General features: G+C 42.6%; 1 protein-coding gene and 1 pseudogene across 1 annotated transcript; one reads left to right on the plus strand and one right to left on the minus strand.

Moving 5' to 3' along the window:
* Window positions 1-5725: 5725 nt before the first annotated feature.
* Window positions 5726-6561, plus strand: LOC147440376 (uncharacterized; annotated as a pseudogene).
* A 5221-nt stretch (window positions 6562-11782) lies between these two features.
* On the minus strand, window positions 11783-12499 carry LOC147440377 (uncharacterized). The gene has a single exon (XM_086483514.1). The coding sequence runs from the start codon at window positions 12497-12499 to the stop codon at window positions 11783-11785; it is 717 nt and encodes a 238-aa protein (XP_086339640.1).
* Between the last annotated feature and the right edge of the window lie 3336 nt (window positions 12500-15835).

Raw genomic sequence — 15835 nt, forward strand, 5'->3', positions numbered from 1 at the left:
ACCAATGCACCAGCCACATTCAACCGCTTGATGGAGAAGCTGTTCAGGCCTCATCGAACCTTCACTGGAGTGTTCTTTGATGATATTATCATCTACTCTAATTCATTGGAGGAACACAAGCAACGTCTCCAGGTAATATTTCAAGTTTTAAGAGAGAATAAACTTTATGTTAATCGAAAGAAAAGTGAATTTTTCTTGCAAGAGATTCAGTATTTAGGTCACATTATCTCTCAAGATGGCATCCAAATGGATCCATCTAAGTTAGAGGTAATAAAAGGATGGCCTAAACCAAGGTATATTCATGAACTAAGAAGCTTTATAGGTATGTGTGCATACTATAGACGCTTCATAGAAAAGTTCTCACAAATTGCGGGACCATTACATGACCTAACAAAGAAAAGTGTTAGGTATACATGGTCTGCTAAGGAGAACAATGCTTTCGAAAAGCTTAAAGAAAAGCTTATCTCTCAACCTGTGCTTACACTACCGGATCTCTCAAAACCATTTGAGGTCCAATGTGATGCTTGTGGTGATTGCCTTGGGGCTGTTTTACTCCAAGAAGGGCACGCCATAGGCTATGAGAGTCAAAGGCTCGACCCTGTTGAGCAATCTCTAGGCATATATGAAAAAGAACTCCTTGCAGTTCTACATGCCTTAGACTCATGGAAGCACTATTTATTGGGGAATCCTTTCATTCTGCGAACGAATCACCAAAGTCTTAAGTACTTCATGACGCAGACCAAGATCTCCGACAAACAAATGAGGTGGGCAAATTTCCTTTCGCAATTTAATTTTCATATTGCTCACATTGCTGGCAAGCATAATCAAGTAGCCGATGCACTCTAAAGACGACCGAGAGTGAATGAGGTTTCCATAGCAACTCACAATGATCTATCTTCAATGATAGATGAGTATGCTATTGATCCCGATTTTAGAGATGTGATTTCAGCCCTTGCATTAGGGAAGAAAGAAGAACCATTTACTTTACAAGATGGTTATCTTCTCTATGGCAATAGACTATGCGTTACTAACTCACTACGTGAGAAAGTAATGTATGAATCTCATGCTCCCCCATATGTGGGGCATAGAGGGATTCAATCTACCTTAAAGGGAATTGAAACATATTTCTATTGGCCTACCATGAAAGTGAACATACAAGAGTATGTTTCCAAATGTGTGGTATGTCAAAAGACAAAATTTGATAGAGGGAAGCAACCTGAATTGCTTCAACCCTTGCCAATCCCTAATTCATCTTGGGAGAGCATATCCATGGATTTTATCTTTGGATTGCCTAAGTCTATCCATGGGAATACGAGGATATGGACGATAGTAGACAGGTTCAGTAAACAAGCTCATTTTACTAACCTAACCATTCTCGATCTACTAAAAGACTATGTAGCGGAAGTAGATCAAAGATCCCAATGGGAGAAGTACTTACCCTTAGTAGAGTATGCTTACAATAACACTATACATACTTCTACAGGAAAAGCACCTTTCGAGGTAATTGAGGGAAGATCAAAAAGTCCCTTGCTACTTAAGGTACATGGGAAGATCTTCACTGCAGATGAGTATAGCCGAGACCTACAAGAATCTTTCCAAAAGATTAAGGATGCTATCTCTATCTCACAGCAAAGGCAAAAGGCTGCTGCTGACAAGCACAGAAGAGCCCAAGCCTTTAAAGAAAACGATTGGGTCTTGTTAAAGTTTCCCAACGCTCGATTAAGGCACACGACGGGCAAGAATCCTACGGGCCACCAAAAGTAGCAAAAAGGTACTATGGTCCCTTCCAGATTCTTAGGCCAATCAATTAGATGGCCTATCAACTTAAGTTGCCCAATCATTGGCTCATACACAATGCTTTTCATGTGAGCCTATTAAAGCCTTACAAAGGAGAGCCACCTCAAGAACCAACTATTGAAGACCCACCGGAGATCGAGGACCAAGAGGAGGTGCTGCAGCCCGAGTCCATTCTCCGACATGAAGACAAGGTATTAAGAGGCGGTAAGACTATCCGAAGATATCTTATTAAGTTTAAGAATTATCCTTTCGAAGATGCTAGATGGATGCAAGGCATACAATTAAAGGATAACCTAAACCTTGTCAATGCTTACAATGCTTCCCAAGAGTAAGCAAATGTACAAAATGTTAAAAATGAACAAAATTTTTGTCTTATAAGACTCTCTTTTTCTTTATTTGTGCACAAAAATGAAGTAGTATCCATGCTTAGATCAAGTTTGCGGAGACGACGTCTCCCAAACACCAAGTAGAGCTTGTCACTCTACTATGGAAGACTGATAGGACTAATGTGCAGACATGCTTGCGGCAGCCTCAGGCTCTCAAGCGCCAAATGGACTAGTCATCCATTATGGAATGATGTCGTAGGGTAACATAGGGATCCTCTACCCGCTAAGAAAAGGACTCATGAATATGCTTTATCTTCTCTACACCATAGTCGAGGACGACTATGATTTCAAGAGAGAGGTAATGTCATAATAATCAATATCTAATTCTCCTAAATGATTTTCCCATATTAAACTGATCATTTAATGTGGGGAAGTGCCAAGGGAGAAAAAGCTATAATATAATTGGTGTAATTGTGGTTGGCAAACCTACCACTAGCTCCTTGTGCTGCATATCTTTGAGCACTTGTTGCGAGACATGACCTAGCCTGTAGTGCCAAGTAAGTGTCTCCTCTTGCTTAGGAGAATTGATGACTATTGAAAGTTCTTTGGCTTGGACTTTGCTAGAGCCGAGAGGATACAAGCGTCCTTCCTTGGGCCAAGATATAGAGAAAGGCTTGTGATTTGTGTCAATTGTATGCAGGATGCACTTATCATGCGTGAAAGAAACTGTAATGCCCTTTGAGGTGAGCTCTCCTACTGAGATCAGATTTTGCTTTAGACCAAGTACATAGTATACCTTGTCTAAGTGAGCTATAGTTTCATTTGGTAGGGTAATGGCAACAGTTCCATATCCTTTAGCATGTTGAATGTTGCTATCCCCCATGAGGACTTCAAGTGGGTGTTGAAGAGGAGTGTAGTGTGCAAGCCAATCAAAATGATATGTCATGTGATGTGTAGCTCCAGTGTCTAGATACCAAATAGAAGAGTTGTGATGTGGCTTAGAGGAGCTGAAGCTTGCAGCAAAAAGTTGTATAGAAGTAGGGTGTATATCACCATCATAGCTTGAAATATTAGTGAAATGAGCATGAGCTTTGTGATGATAGCCTCCATTTGCTTTATGTCCGTTGAATCCTGCATCATTACCACCATGATGCTTGGTTATGGACCTGCAGTCCTTGGCAATGTGTCCGAACTTCTTACAGTTGTGGCATTGTACTTGACCATAAGGTGCATTTCTAGGGCAGTTAGAACCACCTTTATGCAACTGCCTTGAGTTGTTGTAATGGTGGTTAGGACCACCTTTTCTGAAATTGATATGAGTGGCTAGAGCCACTGGAGTAGAGCCATTAGACTGGTCTCTTAAAGCTTCTTCCTGATGGATTTTGGATACAAGGCCTTGCAATTGCATCTGGGACATGGCTTGAGTAGTAACAAAGGCTCTCTAGCTTGCAGGTAAAGCCGCCAGTAGAAGCATACATTGAAATTTCTCTGAAATCTCCATTCTAGAGATGAGAACTTCATCTAACAGTGGTTGCCAATTGTCAAGAAACTTGACTGCAGATTGGCCTTCTTGCATAGTATTGTTCACAAGTCTCTTGATAAGGGAGACTTGATAAACAAGATCAGTGTGCTCGTAATTGTTGTTGAAGAACTCCCAAATAGCCTTAGAGGTGGATAGAGTCCGCACCATTTGGACTTGCCTATCCTCACAATGGAATATAATCTCCATTTGAGCCGTAATATCCCTTGAATCCCATGCCGAGTGTAGCTTCGTGTCGAAGGCATACTCGTCTTCACTTGGTCTTATTTCATCTCCAGAAACAATCTTCCAGAGGCCAAGTTGCTTCAAATATAGCTCTATTCTCAGCTTCCACACATTGTAATTGTTCCCATTGAGCTTGTCAATGGTGAAGTACCTTGACTTGGTGGTTGCAACCATAGGTGATGAGGCGCTAGTCATGCTAGCCGAGTAGACCTTGGAAGTGAGAGATGAGCGTAAAAAAAATAGGCCGTTGCTTCGAGAGAAGGTTCTTAGAGTACTTAGGAGCTCAAGTTCCGAAGCTCTGATACCATGTGAACTTGAGTACTATATAGAAGATAGAGTGAGAGAGGAGATAAGGAGAGAGTAGACAGAGAGATGGAGGTAGAGAAGAGAGAGAGATGTGAGAGAGAAGGGAAGGGGGAGCTGACACCAAGTAGAGGGGGAAATTCGAATTCAAATTGCATACAACAACTGCTTGGGAACAATACAAAGGGGAGTTCCTTTTATAGGTTTGGATAAGCAATCTAGCCGTTGTAGGGATAAGGTATCTGTGGTGACGTTTGAACTCCAGCTTAGGTGTAAAGTGCATTGCACTTTCCACACCTTCTAGTCCACCTTTTCCCGCGCCATCTTGGCCTTCCTCCGTGAGTTCTACATCTTGGCAGTTTCACACACTCCCGATTGCAGCATCCGGAAGCGGACTATATACAGGACCGTGTCCATTGCACAACATCAGATAGAAGGCACATCACATTGTCGACTACAACAGTCCGCGTTATCTCTCCAGTGGCCTCTCTCAGTTGCAGAGGTATGAGAGTATTTTCCTCACAGTGAATTGTTCTGATGCATGCATAGAGGGAGCTAGCTGCATCATCTTTCAAGTGACCTCTCTCGGTTGCACAGGTATGCGACATAGTTTTCCTCAGTGTGAAATGTTCTCGTGCATGCATAGTGCTCAAATTGTAGAATACGGATTGGCCATACTCAACAGTAAAAATATTGTCTGGATTACTGGCAGTTTGGAATAGTTTTGAAACAGGCTAACCGTGGAAATTGAAAGGGAGGGTACCAAGGGGCAACAAAGAGAAGAGAACATTCATGTGTAACACTATCTATGGAGTGCACTCTGTTTCATAAAAACAGAATAAGCTCACCTCTATGTCGAGTAGACAGTGGTTATGGGGTATATGAGAGAGAGAGAGAGAGAGAGAGAGAGAGAGTCACCCTGTATGTGTGCATCTGTGTTCATTTGAAGTCCATATGTAGAAATAGGTCAAGGACTACATGACTGTTTGCCTATAAGCTCCACTCTATGTCCGGAGACATTCTCCATCACCTGGTTCAAGAGATCCAAGGCCGAGTGAGTGGATGGCGACACAACAATAACCATTTCAGTACAAACCTCTTGCATGAAAAGTACCACAAGAGAATGACATAATGTCGTTCAAAAACCCTTTCTCTTTTCATTCGCCCTTTCGACCTCCAACCAATTACCCCGTCCTTGACTACACACAACCAATCAATGCATCCTCCCTCTGCTGTGGAGCGGCTTGGCCAGGAACATGCACAACGAGTGGATTTGAATCTCATGTCCCCATCATCAGATGAGGCATCGAGTCATCGTTTCGTACTGAAAATTTCACAAACTCCATTCATCAAGCACCTTCGACTGCTTTTTCCATGCATGGTTGAATGCTCATCAAGCTATTGTTCCCTTCCTTATCATGGGACAGGTTACATATTGTTGCCTGGAGCGGTTGTTCGCTATCATCCACATGTTGCCAATCTGGTATCCAGTATCTAAAACTCTATTGTCAACGATCACATCCCTGCAACACAAATGCCTGAAGAAGAGTCTCTCCCTAGCGCTGTACAAGAGGTTGCGTCTCCAGCCGGTGCACCGAAGAGAGGTTGCAAGGGAGCTCGTAAAGCCACCAAAAAACAAGCATCTTCAAAAGCCAAGAAAAGTCCAACTGGTAGGTTCTTCTGGGATCTTCATGCCCAAGTCATGGAGTGCAAGAAGCACTACGATGACAAACGAAGCTCAACCGACTTGTACCAAAAGATAAAACCCATCGAGGAGCAGTGGATGGAGACTGTCGCATTGTGTGCCTCTAGAGGCTTGGGAGTCAATTGGCAGCAGGCATACAAAAAATACAAACGCCTTTCCATGGCGTATCGGGAGATCAATGATTGGGAAAGGAACACGCCTTTTGGAAAGGATTCGTATTGGACCATGACACCCGCAGAAAGAGTGTCAGAAGGCAGGCTCATTCATTGCAATTTTCCTATTGAGGTCTACGAGGTCATGGATCATTTTTTGGGATGGACAAAGGAGTAATTAAACCCTACTGCAATTGTCATTGATACAAGCAATGGTAAGCCTATGTTTTCTTGATCAAAAACCGCTGTGGGGAATGCTCGGAACTTTTGATTTTGACCTATATATGGTTCCTGAATAGGTGCCCCAGTCACAGCACTGCAGGAAGTCCTCCAGTGTTCGACCAAACTTCTGAGACCACTTCCTTTGAGAAGACTCCAACCAATGGAGGGGTGGAAAAGAAAAAAAGAAAACGGACACACACATTTGATGTTGGCCTTGCAGAGGCAACGAAGGACCTTATGCGAGGTGGTAGTTTGCAGAGGGAGGGAAGAAACAACACCATGACAAGTTGATGGAGGCACATAATTCATAGCATGAGGAACTAGCTAGTATCGAGCGACAGAATAGGGCATGGCGACGGCTTTGAACAAGATTGTAGACAAGATGTGACAGGTGCGATTTACAATCATTAACGTCTTTTTTGTAGCTATGTCGAATGCCACTTTCCTTTTTGGGTTTATCACTGAAATTGACATTTAGTACAGTAGACACATAAACAAACACTACAAGACGTCGCGCAGAAGTCGGTGCAAGTACTGACGAAATAGCGCTAATTTTTAAACTAAAAAATGTTGAAATAAACCTCATAAGAGACGTCGGTATCGTAGCGTCAGTATGACCATCGTTATATAGGGCGTCGGAATAGGCCTTTGAATAGGCATCGGAATACTCAACATAATAAGCATCGATGTTAATATATTAAATTCCGACGCTCATTCCATTGGCCCTACCAATGGTGATACCGTCACCTGTACCGACGACCAACACCTGCAAAATGTTTTTGGGCAGAGAAGGCTGGGAACTAATGCTGTATATACTACAGCAAAAGAAAATAGCCCTCTCTGCCCAAAGGAAGAGTGCACAAGCAACTGCACTCCACCTACAAGCTGACGCTAAAGAGCGAGTGTATGGGAATTAGTAAAATTATAAGAATAACATAACTTGTTAACATAATTAAAACATGAGTCGAAAACTATATAACCATAATTTACATAGCCAGTTTGCCATACCATAACCATTACCATAACTTGCTTGTCGTACCATAACCATCACATGATTGCTTTACCATCATAGCAAAACCATAATCATCACCCGAACCAAAACCATAACCATAACCTTGCACAACCATAACCATAACCATAACCATAGCAAAACCATAACCATAACTTTGCACAACCATAACCATAACCATAACCATAACCATAACCATCAGATGATTGTCATACCATCATAGCAAAACCATAATCTTAAGTTGACTGTCAAACCTTAACCATAATCTGTGCCATACCATAAACATAAGTACTACAAAACTGTACATATGCAAACAATAATTGAGTGAGAAGAACCTCATGGTAATACCTCCCAATCGACGTCCTCTCCCTCCTCCTACAGCTGGATCAAAAGGGCCACAAGTCCATGCTTGTACCCATACTTCTCCTCTTGGCGTGTTGGAAGGCACTTCACGGCAACTTCCTGCAAAATTATGGTTTAATCATTAGATAAATCTTCAAATAACATATATATTATCAATAATTTAAAGCATACGTATAATACTTACAAACTCATCTCGAAGCGTATCGTAGCCTCCACTCCCAAGATGTGACGCTCTAGCAGATTCCAAATGTGCTCTGGCTGCATCTCTCTGCTGTTCAAATCTATTGGGATTGTCTTGTGTCTCTCATGCAATCCCCGTCAACTCCTCTGCGTCCAACCATGACGGCTTGGGACTCTCGTCATTGAACTTGCCTCTGGCCTCTGATCGACGGTGTGACATTGTGGACCTCACCAAGCTCAAATCCAGGCGTTCGAGACCTGATCGTACCCCTCTGCCGGCCTGTAATCTCTCTGAATGGCATCGACAATGAAATTATTTTTCTCAAGATCGAGACTTTTCCAAATTTCCATCACAGAGTGACCAAACTAAATGGTACAGAGCTGTCGAATCCTCTGTCGCATTTCCTTTCTCACCCTATCTACCACAACAGCCCAATCCCTGCTTCTGTACACCTTGCTAGGATCATTCTTGTGTGATCCCCAAGGTGTACGTGGTGTGCCCATCGGTGAACTATCTACTGAAGAGAGTGGTGGACGCTCTCTCGGGTGTGTGGACGCATTGGTAGAACCACTACCACAGCAACCACCACCTCCAGAACGACGGCTACATCGTCTCGATGATGAACCACCCATTGGTGTAGAGGACACACGAGTCCTAAGCGTAGGGGGCACACTAGACTGAGGTGTGGGACCGCTTAGTGTAGGGACCACACTAGTCTCGAGCGTAGGGTCGGTCGTAGTAGGTTGAGAGGTACCTGCACCCCAAAGGTGTTGTGCCATCGTGATCTGCTCTAGTGTGAACTGAGACAAAAACGATCCCATCTACTTGGATGACATGCCGGTCGGAGTGACTGGAAAACTAAAACTAGGAGAGTATGGCTCATCGTCATCGGCCATGGCTAATCATACACAAACAACACCCACAAAATACGTTAGTTTACATACGGAATGCTTAATCAATATAAATAACAAATCAACGAAACTACTACACAAATGAAACAAATCAACGAAACTGCTACATAGATGATCAAAATCTAAAGTGTATTGTAGACTAATAAAATGAGCTTTACAAAAGGTTTCCTAGCAAAAGTCATTAGTTAATCTCTTATCCTCTATGAGATCTGATGCACCAAAGACGTCTATCTCAATGTGTACTTCTGCATCTTCGTCATTGAACTCTACTTCTTCGTCGCTCTCCACATCAACTTCACTATTTGACACCTCATCTCTACGTTCAGATAATTTCTCAATGCTGACATCCACCTCAAAATCTAAACTTAAAGTTAGAGTTGGTCCTGCGCTTTGTTCATGAATCACCTCTTCGAGCTCAACATCCAATCCTTCACACACTTGCTTGCTACGTGGAGAAACTTGAACGACATAGAGTCAACAGGATTTAGACAGATCATTCTCATCATTTTCTGTCCATAGTGGATCGTGTATGAACACAACTTGTTCACAATGTTGTGGAAGTACGAATGTATCCCGCACATCTGTCCACACCCGCCTAGAGTTCACTTGAATCAATTCACTCTTGTCTTTGCGCACAGTTGCATTAGCACCACTAGTAATAACTTTGAACCACTTGACATCAAAGATAAACATATCAAACTTTCTAAAGCTAATCTTCAAGATGTCTTGGATGTAGCCAAAGTATTCAAGCTGGTCAGCTTGCCCTAACACCATTGTCAAAAGTGACCCTTCCTTCGTCAATCCGTTGCACTCTGAAGTGCTTCCCATGCGACCACAAAGCTCCATATTTGTGATACTGCAGCCACAAAATTGAAATAGACTAAAAGTTATTAAAGCAAACTAATTTTCATGTGGAGCTCGAAACGGAAGTGGTGAAATGTACATGCCAATCGCAACCCCCTTGACCTCTTCTCTTCCTCTTCAGTAATCAACACTCCACTCCTCTTTGCCTCTGAGAGTGTTGCATCTAACCACTGCCCAGTTGGAAAGTCATGCATTTCTGAAGATGGTCTAAAAACGAAAGGTTTCTAGTTGCATGGTTGCGCTTGATTTGAAGTCGATCTGTCAAACGTTGTTGCTTTTCCCCTTCGTACCTCTCTAGCCACTTTTTGCATGATGTCTAAGTTGAGAAGGCAAAATCTCATAACCTTTTCTCGCATTGTGATGTCCATCTTTCTAACGATGCCTTGTCCATGTGGCTCGTTGCTTGTCACCTTGATGTTGACCTCAGTAGTCCACATTCGGGGCATCTCTAGATCAATTGAGACCAAAAGTTCAGTGATGAGGACAATAGACTCTTGTACAAGCCATCCTTCGGCCCTGCTACCCTCGGAGCGAGCCCTTTGATGAACAAACCCCTTTAAAGTCTTCATAAATCTCTCCAAGAAGAACATTTACCTGCTATGGACCACCCCAACAACTTGGATGTACATGCATTTGGATGGTAAGAATGTTTGTTGGAAAGTACTTCTCCACCATGCATACTGCTTCAATAGCATTTAAGCATGCTGCATTAGTGTTGTCTTCTCTTATCTCTGTTGAACTGATCCAGTGTACCAACTCACTGATTTTGTAGATTGTTCTTCTAATGTCATCTCTCAAACAACCCTTTATGACAATTGATAAGATGAACTGTAAATGTTTGTGCCAATCATGGGACTGACTCCCACAGGGTGCATGTGATGTTTGAAAACGACTTTTACGAGAGATGAAAATCTCAGTGGTATAGTCTTCTTCACTTGTTGCTCTTTTGGGCGACTCAGAACCCATTGACCTTTTGGTATAGACCACTTTCCATTGGGTCTAAGTTGAGGCCACATCTCTGGCATTCGACCCACAGCCTGCAGGTCATCTCTTTGAGCCTTGCTCTCCCTTTTTCCAGTGATGGTTTTCCAGATGATCTCCCCCACATTCATGAAGATGTGCATTGGGTTGAGCAAATGATTAATCAGCAGGTCACTCCAGTACGGGAGATCATAGAAAATAGAAATTCTTTTCATTCTAGGTGGCATCCAATATCCCCTCTCCAGTCACATGTTTTTCCAATCGCTCGCTTTTAGTGGATGCATGTCATGTTTGCATATGTTTGGTCCACGTAGCTCATGTCCTTCTGGCAAAAATCTACCATGCTCCTCATAAACTACCTTGCTCAAATGCTCAGAGCGGCGGAAGCCAAGTCGAGGACTACCTTTTGGACATGCATGATTGCCCGAGTAACTCAAGCCTGAAACATTACATATTAATATTTAAAAGAGTTGACATAGCCATGAATCACATGTGTGTGAGGGTTTTAAAGGCACTTACCTGAGCACTCACCGAACCCTGGCCAATTGTGCATGGTCCACATGAGAATGCCTTGCACATGTACATTCCGTCGTTCGATTGGTTGGGACATATCAACCACCACTACAAGAGGTACTTAATAGTAGCGACGCTCGGAGTGCGACGATCAAATGTGAAAAACCACGGCGTTTCTATGGGCATCGCTAAATTACAAGTAACTTAGCTATGCTCATAGCGACGCCTATAGCGACGCTGTCAGGGCTTAAAAAAATAACCGAGAGCATTCAAAAACTCAGATCTCAGATCTGAGTTTTCGGCGCGCTCTCAAGCAAGCAAGGTAGCGCGCGCTCTCCCTCTCTCTCTCTCTTTCTTCTTCACACACACACACACACACACACACACGAGGAGAGGAAGGAGAGCCAGGTATGCTCTTTCCCTCTCCTCACTCTCATGTTCCCTTCCCCTCTTTCTCTCTCCCTCTCTCTCTCTCTCTCTCTCTCTCTCTCACACACACACATACACACACACATTGTGTCTTTGAGAGATGGATAGATAGATAGATTTCATTATCGTCCACGGAGGTCAGATATGACCCATGGGACCGGAAACAAAAACATTACAATTCGGTCTTCTAAGAGAAGGCATTAGATACATATCAGTTAAGGACTGAGGGTCCGTCAAGAGGGTGGAAAAAAGAAGCAAAACCTAGGTGGGGTCGGGTAAGGGGATAGTCCCTTTGGGAGCTCGAAATTCTTGGATGATGGCCTTACCTCCTCGATATACTGCCCATTTTCCTTGTTTTCGTGCTTCGTAGACCTTTTTGAGTTCTTGTTTCTTCATCTTGAGTTGATTCAAGGTCAACTCCTCAACAATCCAAACCTTCGTTCCCTTGAGGAGGTGGGATTGGCACAGCACCCTCACCCGCTCCTCTTTTTCCTTGAAAGTGAGAAGGAAATGCTCAAATGGAACTTGCCTATGGGTGTCATTGATCCAAGAAATGGATTCTGGCTTGATGTTGATTGTTTGAAGAATATTGTTGAGCTTGATAATTGCTTCTTCGAGGGTATAATCAGTGGTGCACCATGGTGAGGGAAGCCCACCAATCCGGACCTTGAAGGAGTTCTCTTCCTGAAGTCTTTGTTCTCGAAGTTCCGTTGTCACACATGTCTGCACTTTTTTAATGACTGTAGAGTGAGCTTGGGTGACTTTGGCTTCAACTTCTTTAGCTTTGTCTGTGGCAACATTGACCACAGAGTCGAAACGTGCCTCAAGCTTGCTAAGGCGCGCTTTTAGGTCGCGATTCTCTTCCATAAGCTGATCAAAAACTCTTTGAAGCTCTCCAATCCGATCGCTTTTACTCGGCGCTGCTAAAATGGCTGCAAAACTTGGTCGACTCCTCGCAGTACCCTTTGGGGTATTCATGATGAGAGCCCACTACAATCCAATGGGACCCCTATCTAAACCAGTGTGACCCCACTGTAAACTAGGCTTACACAGCTTCGCAGGGTCGTGAGTTCAGGGTTAGGGAGTGCAAGCTTTGTGAGCCAGGCTGCAGGAGATTCGGGTTTTGCGAGATATGAGAGGTTCGGAAAGTTGCTGCGTTCAAATTCTTGTTGTGTGGTGATGTTCTCGCCACCAGATGCAGCGAGAGAGAGAGAGAGAGAGAGAGAGAGAGAGAGAGAGAGAGAGAGAGAGAGAGAGAGAGAGAGAGAGAGAGAGAGAGAGAGAGAGAGAGAGAGCACAAGCATAAACAAAAAATGCACACACACATGCATAAACAAAAAATGCACGTACACATTGAGAGAGGAAAAGAGAGAGAGAGAGAGCTTGCATAAACCAAAAACGCACACACACATGCATAAACAAAGAATGCACACACACACATTGAGAAAGGAAAGAGAGAGAGAGAGAGAGAGAGAGAGAGAGAGAGAGAGAGAGAGAGAGAGAGAGAGAGAGAGAGAGAGAGAGAGAAAGAGAAAGATATAAAACAAAGAGAGAGAGAGAGAGAGAGAAGAAGAAGAGAGTCTTAACATTGTAGGAAACTATCGGAAACTATCCCAAGAGACCTTAAAGATCTAGTCGATAGGAGTTGAACTTAAGACCTGTTATTCATGAGGGAAATGGCATAACCAATCTATCACACTTCGGTGATAGAAAATTTATACCATTTTTCTCCTTTTTTATTGGTGTGCACACACACACACACACCCGAAAAGAAGAGAGTTTAATTTAACGTCATAGGAAACTAATTAAAGAGACCTAAAGATCTAGCTGATGAGGAGTTGAACTCAAGACCTGTTATTCAAGAGGGAAATGGCATAACCAATCTACCAGACTTGGGTGAAAGAAAGGTTATACCATTTTTCTCTTTTTATTGGCGCACACACACACACACAAGAAGAAGAGATTTTTAACGTCGTAGGAAACTATCGCAAAAGACGTTAAAGATTAGGTTAGATGTAGACTTATGTTAAATTAGATTTAGGTTTATTTAAGTTAAATTAGATAAGATTTAGGTTTATTTTTAGTTAGATTTATGTTTGATTAGATTTAGGTTTATTTACGTTAGATTTAGATTTATGTTATATTAGATTAGATTTAGGTTTATTTACGTTATTTACCTGTTATTGAAGAGGAAAATGGCATAACCAATCTACCACACTTGGGTGATAGAAAGGTTATACCATTTTCTTCTTTTTATCGTTTAAGATAAGGTTAGATTTAGATTTACGTTTATTTAAGTTAGATTAAATTAGATTTAGGTTTATTTTGAGTACACTGAAGGATTATACTGCCTACGCATTTGAGAGTGGCCGGTGTCTCAGTCATTGCATCGGAGATGCTTAGGAGTGACTCGAACACTACGTTGGGGTCACCTAGAGGCAAAGAATGAAATATCAGCAAGCAGGGGGCAGAAGAGAAGTCAAAGCAGCATGCGCCAAGAAGAGGGCACTCATGGAGATCTGCTCCCAAGCTCTAAGGAGAGTCAGACGGCTTCGCAGAAGTTCCAAGAGACGTGCAAGCAAGCAAGCGGGTCCAGGCAAGAACTACTGCGTAGCTACAAAGCTTTCAAAAGTGCCATTTTTTCAAGCACTGATCGCTTTGTTCTCAGATTAATTCTACTGGGAGAGACCACCTCCCCGATGGGCAAACTGGAGAAAGCTTGCAGATTGTCAGAGGAGGAGCACTCTAGATCTCGCATTGCAGCTCGAAAAGCTGAGAAGAAGAGTTTGGTATGTCTTTGACCCTTCAATGGAGCGAATCACCACATGTTCAATTAGGTTAGATTTAAGATAAGATTTTGGATTGAATTTTTATATTAGAGTCTAACTTCGAGATTACGGTAAACAAGTTAGAATTAGACGAATGATGAAAAGATCTACTGTGAAAAGATGTTAAGATGCTGTGAAATGCTACAGCTAGAGAAGAGGCAAAGGGGTTTTTTCCACTTATGCAGTATCATGTAGACGTGGGTATCTAGATTTTTGTACCCACAAATATAGGCATTGACCAATAAAGACGAGATTATAACACGGTGGTTCTGATCTCTGTGCACCTCTAGACCGAGGTGTGTGGGGATTGGACATGACTAGAGAATGTGAGGTAGTTTACAGTGTGAACAAAGAGAGAGAGAGAGAGAGAGAGAGAGAGAGAGAGAGAGAGAGAGGGATAGATAGAGAGAGAGAGAGAGAAGACGAAGAATGCCAATAGAAGATTAAATTTGTTGTCCAGGTTATAATATTTTTACCCTCATTACGAGTAGTGACGAGGATGTGGGGCCATCCAACCAAAACACCTATCTCTCAACGAGGATCTTATGTCCTTGTAATCATTGCAAGCATGCTGTGCGACGGACAAGACACATTTCTTTGCAGCACGTTCATAAATTTGACGAGTTCGATCCATCTATTATAGATCGAGTTGTCGCCAATTATAAATTTTTGGACTCTAATGCTGGTCAACAGGCAGTAATCTTGCAACCCAATAAACGTGTTCGCAAGCGCTTTGGTCAAGCAGCATATGTGAGGCCACAAGATGTAGCCTCTGACAGCTCGGGGGATGATCATGCAGACCACATTCCCAACGAGGCAATGTTTGAGCCCGAGATTGATGAAATGATCGAGACGATCATGGATTCAGAAAGGCTTATCTATGATGATATGAAAAGTGAAGCCGATCCGCCATTGTATAATGGAGCACGTGTGTCTAGATTGAAAGCTCCTCGTTATTCTCAACATGCAGGCAAAGTTTGGATGGAGTGACACTAGCATCATAGCGCTTTTTAGGTGACCTATTACAATTATTTTACTTTAATAAAACTCTAAATGTATAATGATCTGATAGATTTTTACACAATTGTATCGTATTTCTATGTTGTGTAGATTGCTCAAAGAGCACATACTACCAGCTAATAATGTGATGCCAGATTCTTGAGAGGAAGCAAGAAAGATTTTGCGAAACTTGGGGATGGATTACAATTCAATCCACGCTTGTCCTAATGGCTGCATTCTTTTCAAAGGGGAATACAGAGACATGGAGAAGTCTCTGAAATGTGATTCCGAGAGATATCCAGTAGATCTCCATGAAACAAAAATTCCACAAAAGGTTTTGCGACATTTTCCTCTTCTTCCTCGCATCAAGCATTTCTTCGAATGTAAGTCCACGGCCGATGTAGCATCATGGCATGAGGAGAATAAATCTTCGGATGGTGTGCTACAGATTCCTGCAGATTGCGCAGCCTAGAAACATATGGATGGA

The sequence above is a fragment of the Adiantum capillus-veneris genome, chromosome 15 (assembly GCF_014529385.1).
Source record: "Adiantum capillus-veneris isolate H3 chromosome 15, ASM1452938v2, whole genome shotgun sequence".
In the NCBI taxonomy this organism is placed as follows: domain Eukaryota; kingdom Viridiplantae; phylum Streptophyta; class Polypodiopsida; order Polypodiales; family Pteridaceae; genus Adiantum; species Adiantum capillus-veneris.